Raw genomic sequence first — 11,430 nt, forward strand, 5'->3', positions numbered from 1 at the left:
TACAAACGAATGACGTATTAACAATATGTTTACAGATGGGGAAGACAATTAAGTGTACAAACGAATGGCGTATTGACAATATGTTTACAGATGGGGAAGACAATTAAGTGTACAAACGAATGACGTATTGACAATATGTTTACAGATGGGGAAGACAATTAAGTGTACAAACGAATGGCGTATTGACAATATGTTTACAGATGGGGAAGACAATTAAGTGTACAAACGAATGACGTATTGACAATATGTTTACAGATGGGGAAGACAATTAAGTGTACAAACGAATGACGTCCTAACAATATGTTTACAGATGGGGAAGACAAGTAAGTGTACAAACGAATGACGTATTAACAATATGTTTACAGATGGGAAAGACAATTAAGTGTACAAACGAATGACGTATTGACAATATGTTTACAGATGGGGAAGACAATTAAGTGTACAAACGAATGACGTATTGACAATATGTTTACAGATGGGGAAGACAATTAAGTGTACAAACGAATGACGTATTAACAATATGTTTACAGATGGGGAAGACAATTAAGTGTACAAACGAATGACGTATTGACAATATGTTTACAGATGGGGAAGACAATTAAGTGTACAAACGAATGACGTATTAACAATATGTTTACAGATGGGGAAGACAATTAAGTGTACAAACGAATGACGTATTGACAATATGTTTACAGATGGGGAAGACAATTAAGTGTACAAACGAATGACGTATTAACAATATGTTTACAGATGGGGAAGACAATTAAGTGTACAAACGAATGACGTATTGACAATATGTTTACAGATGGGGAAGACAATTAAGTGTACAAACGAATGACGTATTAACAATATGTTTACAGATGGGGAAGACAATTAAGTGTACAAACGAATGACGTATTAACAATATGTTTACAGATGGGGAAGACAATTAAATGTACAAACGAATGACGTATTAACAATATGTTTACAGATGGGGAAGACAATTAAGTGTACAAACGAATGACGTATTGACAATATGTTTACAGATGGGGAAGACAATTAAGTGTACAAACGAATGACGTATTAACAATATGTTTACAGATGGGGAAGACAATTAAGTGTACAAACGAATGACGTATTAACAATATGTTTACAGATGGGGAAGACAATTAAGTGTACAAACGAATGGCGTATTGACAATATGTTTACAGATGGGGAAGACAATTAAGTGTACAAACGAATGGCGTATTGACAATATGTTTACAGATGGGGAAGACAATTAAATGTACAAACGAATGACGTATTAACAATATGTTTACAGATGGGGAAGACAATTAAGTGTACAAACGAATGACGTATTTACAATATGTTTACAGATGGGGAAGACAATTAAATGTACAAACGAATGACGTATTAACAATATGTTTACAGATGGGGAAGACAATTAAGTGTACAAACGAATGACGTATTAACAATATGTTTACAGATGGGGAAGACAATTAAGTGTACAAACGAATGACGTATTGACAATATGTTTACAGATGGGGAAGACAATTAAATGTACAAACGAATGACGTATTAACAATATGTTTACAGATGGGGAAGACAATTAAGTGTACAAACGAATGACGTATTAACAATATGTTTACAGATGGGGAAGACAATTAAGTGTACAAACGAATGACGTATTGACAATATGTTTACAGATGGGGAAGACAATTAAGTGTACAAACGAATGGCGTATTGACAATATGTTTACAGATGGGGAAGACAATTAAGTGTACAAACGAATGACGTATTAACAATATGTTTACAGATGGGGAAGACAATTAAGTGTACAAACGAATGACGTATTGACAATATGTTTACAGATGGGGAAGACAATTAAGTGTACAAACGAATGGCGTATTGACAATATGTTTACAGATGGGGAAGACAATTAAGTGTACAAACGAATGGCGTATTGACAATATGTTTACAGATGGGGAAGACAATTAAATGTACAAACGAATGACGTATTAACAATATGTTTACAGATGGGGAAGACAATTAAGTGTACAAACGAATGACGTATTAACAATATGTTTACAGATGGGGAAGACAATTAAGTGTACAAACGAATGACGTATTGACAATATGTTTACAGATGGGGAAGACAATTAAGTGTACAAACGAATGGCGTATTGACAATATGTTTACAGATGGGGAAGACAATTAAGTGTACAAACGAATGACGTATTAACAATATGTTTACAGATGGGGAAGACAATTAAGTGTACAAACGAATGACGTATTGACAATATGTTTACAGATGGGGAAGACAATTAAGTGTACAAACGAATGGCGTATTGACAATATGTTTACAGATGGGGAAGACAATTAAGTGTACAAACGAATGGCGTATTGACAATATGTTTACAGATGGGGAAGACAATTAAATGTACAAACGAATGACGTATTAACAATATGTTTACAGATGGGGAAGACAATTAAGTGTACAAACGAATAACGTATTAACAATATGTTTACAGATGGGGAAGACAATTAAGTGTACAAACGAATGACGTATTAACAATATGTTTACAGATGGGGAAGACAATTAAGTGTACAAACGAATGACGTATTGACAATATGTTTACAGATGGGGAAGACAATTAAGTGTACAAACGAATGGCGTATTGACAATATGTTTACAGATGGGGAAGACAATTAAGTGTACAAACGAATGGCGTATTGACAATATGTTTACAGATGGGGAAGACAATTAAATGTACAAACGAATGACGTATTAACAATATGTTTACAGATGGGGAAGACAATTAAGTGTACAAACGAATGACGTATTGACAATATGTTTACAGATGGGGAAGACAATTAAATGTACAAACGAATGACGTATTAACAATATGTTTACAGATGGGGAAGACAATTAAGTGTACAAACGAATGACGTATTAACAATATGTTTACAGATGGGGAAGACAATTAAGTGTACAAACGAATGACGTATTGACAATATGTTTACAGATGGGGAAGACAATTAAATGTACAAACGAATGACGTATTAACAATATGTTTACAGATGGGGAAGACAATTAAGTGTACAAACGAATGACGTATTAACAATATGTTTACAGATGGGGAAGACAATTAAGTGTACAAACGAATGACGTATTGACAATATGTTTACAGATGGGGAAGACAATTAAGTGTACAAACGAATGACGTATTGACAATATGTTTACAGATGGGGAAGACAATTAAGTGTACAAACGAATGACGTATTAACAATATGTTTACAGATGGGGAAGACAATTAAGTGTACAAACGAATGACGTATTGACAATATGTTTACAGATGGGGAAGACAATTAAATGTACAAACGAATGACGTATTAACAATATGTTTACAGATGGGGAAGACAATTAAGTGTACAAACGAATGACGTATTGACAATATGTTTACAGATGGGGAAGACAATTAAGTGTACAAACGAATGACGTATTGACAATATGTTTACAGATGGGGAAGACAATTAAGTGTACAAACGAATGACGTATTGACAATATGTTTACAGATGGGGAAGACAATTAAATGTACAAACGAATGACGTATTAACAATATGTTTACAGATGGGGAAGACAATTAAGTGTACAAACGAATGACGTATTGACAATATGTTTACAGATGGGGAAGACAATTAAATGTACAAACGAATGACGTATTAACAATATGTTTACAGATGGGGACGACAATTAAATGTACAAACGAATGACGTATTGACAATATGTTTACAGATGGGGAAGACAATTAAATGTACAAACGAATGACGTATTGACAATATGTTTACAGATGGGGAAGACAATTAAGTGTACAAACGAATGACGTATTGACAATATGTTTACAGATGGGGAAGACAATTAAGTGTACAAACGAATGACGTATTGACAATATGTTTACAGATGGGGAAGACAATTAAGTGTACAAACGAATGACGTATTGACAATATGTTTACAGATGGGGAAGACAATTAAATGTACAAACGAATGACGTATTAACAATATGTTTACAGATGGGGAAGACAATTAAGTGTACAAACGAATGACGTATTGACAATATGTTTACAGATGGGGAAGACAATTAAATGTACAAACGAATGACGTATTGACAATATGTTTACAGATGGGGAAGACAATTAAATGTACAAACGAATGACGTATTGACAATATGTTTACAGATGGGGAAGACAATTAAATGTACAAACGAATGACGTATTGACAATATGTTTACAGATGGGGAAGACAATTAAGTGTACAAACGAATGACGTATTGACAATATGTTTACAGATGGGGAAGACAATTAAATGTACAAACGAATGACGTATTAACAATATGTTTACAGATGGGGAAGACAATTAAGTGTACAAACGAATGACGTATTGACAATATGTTTACAGATGGGGAAGACAATTAAATGTACAAACGAATGACGTATTAACAATATGTTTACAGATGGGGAAGACAATTAAGTGTACAAACGAATGACGTATTGACAATATGTTTACAGGAAAGGAGATAAAATTACTTGTACAAACAAATGACGAGTTGGAGACAAGTTCTTTGAAGAATGATGAAGATGGTGTATATCATAGCGGTCTATATAATCGACCGTCTGTACATTTAAGATGTCGAGTGATGATTGTATCGTCAACGGTTGTGAACAGTACATTTAAAACGGTACATTTTAAACAACAAATAGACAAATACCTGGTTGTTCATAGACGACATGACACAATAGTTCTATCTATATTCCTATAAATTCGTTTTCCTTTTGTGTGTATTGATATTCATATTAAAACCCTTCTTTTCTTTTTATTTAAAAAGAAAATACAATTTTCTTATATATGGGTTGTAGAATTGGATTCACTAGCAAAAGATCTTGCTAATTTGCATATTCTTTTAAACATTCATCTTAATTAATTCCCTATTAGTTTTTTCGGTTTTCTCATGGAATGATCATCTTTAGTTAACTATTACGTGTAATTATATTCATGCAGATATTCTACATGATTTATACTTGCATAATATTTGCATAAAATCTTTACAGTAAACAAAAAATTGTTTCCATATATATTTATGTATACGTATATATTTTTGTTTAATCTATTAGTCTATCTATGTATATATCTATAAAAGTGAAAGTGTTTGTGTGTCTGTCTTTCTGTGTACATTTCCCTACGCAATAACTCTGTCAATTTTAAGTCTACAGACTCAAAATTCGATATACAGAGTACTGAGATTTGGGAAAATCTTTCTAATCGGTTGTCGGCTGGAAATTTGGCTGTTAAGGGGTTAAAGTTCAACGATTTGACCTCCGAGAACTCTACCAAACTCCTCCGATATTTTCGGGTCTAAACACTTGAAATTTTAGATATAGGTTCCTTGGACATGGATCCAACTTAATAACTTGATTTGAACTCAAAACAATAAATTTTTAGGGGTCATAATAGGAGTTAAAGTCAAAAAAAAAATTAACCTCTGCGGTCTCTACCAAATTACTCAGACAATTTCTGGTCTAAAACATTTGAAATTTTACATAAAGGGTATTCAGAGATAGGGCAAGTTTTTTCATCGGTTTGGGTCGAAACTTTTAGTTACCAATATATAAATGTATGCATGTATGTTTGCATGTTTGCCCAACACTTTCGACAGAGGAAACAGATTTTCTCAAGATCAGTATCGTTTTGAAATTCGACCCTTTAGACGACGAATCTCAAAAAATTGGCTAAAAACATAAATATCTTCACCTTAAACTGGGCACTTTTCTACGGGGGGGGTCGCTTTTTTCGCCGATATTTTTTAGTCATCCTCTCCTTTCGATTGTCTAGCCTAAATTTTAAAAAATGTCACTCCCGGTTTGGCGGTGATCGTAACAGCATAGACGTCAGGTTTTTTTCTTGTTCTTTTCCTCCTTTGCGGAACGGGTTCGAGCCAGTCTTCCTACTACCAATTTTTTTTTTTTTTTTGCTCAACATACACATCCAAACACCCGGGCAACGCCAGGCTGAAATGCTAGTTTATATATAACAACGTTTATTCTTTGGTTCCGGTCGGATATCTTTAGAGATTACAACATTCTTGGAATACGCCTCTTCCTAGCGTCATAAAAGCGACTAACTCTTCTCTTGACTTTTAAGTCCCGACTGGGCTATCTGACGTCTCCTCTTCAACTCCCCTCTTCACCTCCTAACTTCCTTCTCTAACTTGCCTGTATATATTAAAACTAATTCTTTGTGTTTACGTTATTCGACTACACAAAGACCTAACAGGTGACTTCTCAGTCACGTTTTCTCTGGCCAAATTTATTGTTTATAAATAGCCTTGAAAACCTATTTTGTTTATGTAATTGACATTTCTATTCATTTGTTCCAAAGATCTCCACTACATTGCATAACTTATAAACATTATTTGTCTTTGTAACACAATCTAATTTTCATATCGATAATCATAATAATGTTCTTTCATAATAATAATTCCTTTAAATAAACATCTAATTTTTAATAATAATAGTTGATCTTACAATCGATAATTAGCAAGGCCACTCGGCGTCTTTCAGGAGGCCAATACATAACACATGAAATATTCGAAATAAGGGAAAGCGTTCATATGTTTCTTTTTCTTTCCTTTTTTTAATTTTCAAAGAGGAAAAAAAAAATGGAAGGTGTCATTTTAAAGAAGAAATAAATATGTGTGAAATTCAAAGTCATTTTTTAAGATTTATTTAACACTAGTAGGACGTGGGGAATTTCAAGGAATGAGAAAAATATTTCATCAACAAAAATGTTTTGATAAAGCTGATATTTTTGTGGATAGTGCAAAAATTTTAATTTTTGGACAGAAAAACTAACAACATGCAGCTAATTTATTAACAAATGTATGAAAATGGTGTCCATTTATTTTAAATAGAGACCTGACCCAAATGAGATAAATTAATAAATACTAAGAAATATTATACTACATAGTTTAATACAGATAATGAAATCATATTGTAAGAAGCAATCTTTAATTTGCTCCTTCAGCCCAAGTAGACAATCTTATGTTTTTACCCTGTTTCTTTCGAATGTTCCCTTTTTTACAGAATGTTTTGCTGGCTTCTTTCTTCAGTGAATGATCGGTGCATGTCGAAATTACTACGAGTTCCTTTCTCATATCATTGCAACAATGATCATCTATTATTATAATGGTACTCGAAAACGAGGCTACATCAAAGAAAGGTTACTCTTATATTCTTGTTCAGGGTTGCCAGATTGGCAGTTTTTTTAAGGCTAAATTTCGTGAAGTTGGCCTTTTTTTAAAGCAGTTTGGTCTTCAAAAATTGTATTTGGCCTTTTTCAAAGCGTAAAGTACGAATTAAGGAAGGAAGAAACAAAATGTTACAAAGATAAGAATCTTAATATAAGGAAGCCTCGGAAGTTATCAAGTAGATTAGATTACATGAATGTAAAATATATACTCGTCCACCGTCTCTCTCCCTCTCTTGTAGCAATATAACCTCTCTATCTAATGTTATATATAGACTAGACTTTTAGCCTGTTAAAACAAGCAAAAGTTATAGCCCGTTGACTTAGAAATTAAAGTGCTTTATGCCAAATTGATAGTTGAATATCGTTGCATCTGATGTTTCTGACTTTTTGAGATGAGGATTGATTATTCATATTATTTGGATTCTTTATTCCGTCAGCCATGAAGAAAAGCATGCTAACCCGTGAAGTAAATAAAGGGTTCCACTCAAAATTCTGTCCAAATACCTGAGTTCGACAGAAACATTCCCGAGTTTGACAAGATACAACTGAAGAAAGTCGGAGGTTACATCGACCGAAACGTTGGGAAAATGACACTCAAAATGAAAACGGTAGTCCGAAGAATCCAAATAATAAGGATGGTTACATTTGTACTCAGTTTTGCATAAAATATTAATCCCTTCCTGTGCATTTAACAGATAGCATAGAACTTAGTTCACTGTGTCTTACCATAGCAAAGGACTATACAAAATTTCAGTGAGACAGGTCCAGTAGTTTCTGAGAAAAAGAGGATAGACCAACAGACAAACAGGCAGACTTTGACTATATATATCTATCATATCTATAAAAGTGAGAATATGTGTGTGTGTGTGAGGACACTTCTCAACCTATATACTCAACAGATTTTTTATCTACAGACTTGAACTTTGGTATATAGGTATTCAGACATATGGAATACTTTTTAATCGGTTTTCATCCAGAAAAAAGGGCTGTTAAGGGGTAAAATTGAAAAATTGGTACTTGGGCGTCATAGAATTTTTATGTTTGTCAACTGTTTAATGACTGCACATGCGTGAATCGTTCACATTATGTTAAGAATAAATAAGTTTGAAAACAATTTTTAAAGAACGTGTCAAGGTGGCCTAATGGTTATCGTACTTGACTCACTGTCTTTAGGTTTTGGTTTCGATCTTAGCTCGAGTATTTTTTTTTACTTACAAGAAGTAAACTGTTTAGAAAAACACATAATACTAGAATGCACATGTCATAGTTTCTGTATGAAGTAAAATATATTTATGTATATTTTACGACTGGGCAACGCCGAGCAGCTTGGTAGTATATATTTTCACCAATGTGTGTATAAACTATGATATGCAGTTCATAGTCAGAAACGTAAGTTTCTGTTTTTCTGCGGCTGCTAAACCACTCGGACTCCAATGTTTATTTTTTAATAAAGATTTATTACAAGAAAAGCACGGTTACAGAAAGTATCAGAAAGATAAGTTACTTTCATACATGTAGGAAAGAGTGAGAACTGTAGACAGACAGACGGATAGCTTGCCTTGTTAAAATGTAGCCTCATTGGGGACAGCAGACTAAACACGTCTTTCTTGTTTGAAATCTCGCCAGCCAAGAGGCAGAAAATCTTCACCTGGGAATCAGGTGGTTTCATGACTTCTACCTCTAACCTCTAATGTCTAACCGTTAAAAGTGTCATTCAAAATTTTTCAGAATTAAAATCAGCCCTCATTGTGTAACATTATTAAACTGCCTGTTAGATACAAATGTGTTCTAATTTTAAATCTTTTTATTAAATTACATCTTATCGTTAAAAGTGGCTATGTATTTCTTTCTGAGCGCATTTTCTGTAGTAAGAAGACAAAATAAAGGGAGGCCTCCAAATCGCCCTTGTAATTATTTTTAAAATCTGTTTGTGTTTTTAGGTCCCTGCTTGAAATGAGTCACAGCAAACTAAAAGAAAATGAACTGAATGCTTTAATGGACGCCATGATTAAACAATCAGGACTGGAAGGGAAAACTGAATTCAGCTTTGAAGATTTCTGCAAAATTCTTGCTCCACAGATGGACAAATTATTGAACTGCACAATTGATTGGAAAGGTAATATAATGTACAATTGGTTTGAAATGTACGAATGAATTGCTGTTAATATTTAAAAGTTTTATTTATTAGAGAAAAAAAGAATAGACTGAAGAACTAAGACAGACGATTAAATTAGGAGTCGGCCATTGTTATTTATGAGTAAATAAGTAAAATTATGTTACCAAAAATGTTAGGTCAGAGAGAATATGTAATCGATGAAAGCGGCTGAAATTTTTTGTATAAATGCAAATGACTGGCTATTTAGAATGAAATATTGAAAAATGCAGCTATGTATATATAATGTCGATAATCCGAAAAGGAAATTAAAAGAAAACCTACAATATTCAACCAATTAAAAACTCATTACACAATAGTTTAATTGTATCCCATAGACATATATCTATTATTATTAATCATATAAACAAAAGAATTTGCTTCAACTTAAAAAAAAATATATTTTTTGTTCTAGAGTCACAAACTATATTTACTTCAATAAGTTGGTTAAAATTTGGTGTCTTCTCCCCCCTCCCCTTCCATTTATGCTGATGAGGAGACGATATCCAGAAATATTTTACTTATTTCTCAATGGTTTTATTTGTAAATATCGAATGAATAAAAGGATATCGTCTCTGAAACGATCGTACATCTAAATATGATTCTGTTAGGTTTCCTCTTAGGATAATTTTGTACCCTTTTTTTTATATATATATATATATATATATATTGAGCTTATCATAACTGCAATAATCAGAGCACGGAACCTTTAAATACATTTTACTGAGATTTTGCTCATTTAGACCTTGTCTATTACACTATATATATAAAGTTAAATTGGGTGTGTGTCAATGTGTACATTTCCCTACCAAGCTACTCTGTCAATTTTCAGTCTACAGACTCGAGATTTGACATAAGGGTATTGAGATTTAGGAAAATCTTTTTAATCTGTTTTCGGACAGAAAATTGGCTGTCAAGGGGTCAATATTCAACGATTTGACCTTTGAAAACTCTACCAAACTCCTCTATCAATCTTGGGTCTAAACACTTGAAATTTTAGATATAAGTTACTTGGACATGGATCCAACTTTTTAATTTGATTTCAGCTCAAAAAGAATATTAAGGAGTCAAAATTGGGGTCAAAGTTTTTAAAACAATTTGACCTCTGCGGTCTCTACCAAATTACTCAGCCAATTTTTATTCAAAACATTTGAAATTATACATAAAGTGCATTCAGACATAGGGCAAGCCTTTTAATCGGTTTTTGGCCGAAAACTTGGTTGCCAAGGGGTCAAAGTTCAAAGATGTGGCCTTTGCGGTCTCTAGCAAACTATTCAGCCAATTTTGGGTCTAAACATTTAAAATTTTACATAAAGGGTAGTCAGACATGCAGCAATCTTTTTAATCAGTTTGTGGGCGAAAATTTGGCTGCCAAGAGGTTAAAGTTGAAAGAGTTGACCTTTGCAGACTCTACCAAACTCCTCCATCAATTTTGGGTTTAAACACTTGAAATTTTAGATGTAGGTTTCCTGGACATAAGTCAAACTTTTCAATGTGTACATATATATAATAACCTACATGTGTCTCATATAGTGCTCAATATAGATGATAGAGCTATGTAGATTTAAGTTTGCATTTTTTTAAGCTAACCAAATCTTTCAATTCTGTTTTCAGCTCCCAAAGCCTGTTTTCCACCAAAAAAGAATTGGTAAGATTTTTTTCGATTTTAATTAAATTTTCGGCGAAAATTGTTGAAATTGTATTTTGAGAATAGAATACTCATCTGCCAATTTTGAGAATAGAATATTCATCTGCCAATTTTGAGAATAGAATATTCATCTGCCAATTTCGGTCGATATAATCGTCGATCTTTTTCAGGTGTATTTTCTCGAACTCGGGGAAAACTTAGAATACGCTTGGGAATTGATAGGACTTCTACCTAGTCATGGCTGACAGAACTAGAGCATGCTACTCCTGTGAATTAAATAAAGGGTTCTGGTCGAAATTTAGTGCAAATTCCTGAGTTTGACAGAAGGATTCTCAAGTTAAACAAGAT

At 33.1% G+C, this 11,430-nt stretch overlaps 1 protein-coding gene and 1 long non-coding RNA gene across 2 annotated transcripts in view; one reads left to right on the top strand and one right to left on the bottom strand.

The window, feature by feature from the left end:
- LOC145258114 (dual oxidase-like) overlaps positions 1-11,430 on the top strand; it is a 175,801-nt gene that overhangs the window by 124,782 nt on the left and 39,589 nt on the right. Inside the window, exons 21-22 of the mRNA XM_080115859.1 lie at positions 9,223-9,398; positions 11,049-11,082. Of these exons, the coding sequence (XP_079971985.1) occupies positions 9,223-9,398; positions 11,049-11,082 (210 nt within the window). The remainder of the gene's footprint in view (positions 1-9,222; positions 9,399-11,048; positions 11,083-11,430) is intronic.
- LOC145258115 (uncharacterized) overlaps positions 1-11,430 on the bottom strand; it is a 32,994-nt gene that overhangs the window by 9,797 nt on the left and 11,767 nt on the right. The gene's annotated exons all lie outside the window — the stretch shown is intronic.

The sequence above is a fragment of the Euprymna scolopes genome, chromosome 33 (genome assembly GCF_053919585.1).
Source record: "Euprymna scolopes isolate OS-2025 chromosome 33, ASM5391958v1, whole genome shotgun sequence".
Lineage (NCBI taxonomy): Eukaryota > Metazoa > Mollusca > Cephalopoda > Sepiida > Sepiolidae > Euprymna > Euprymna scolopes.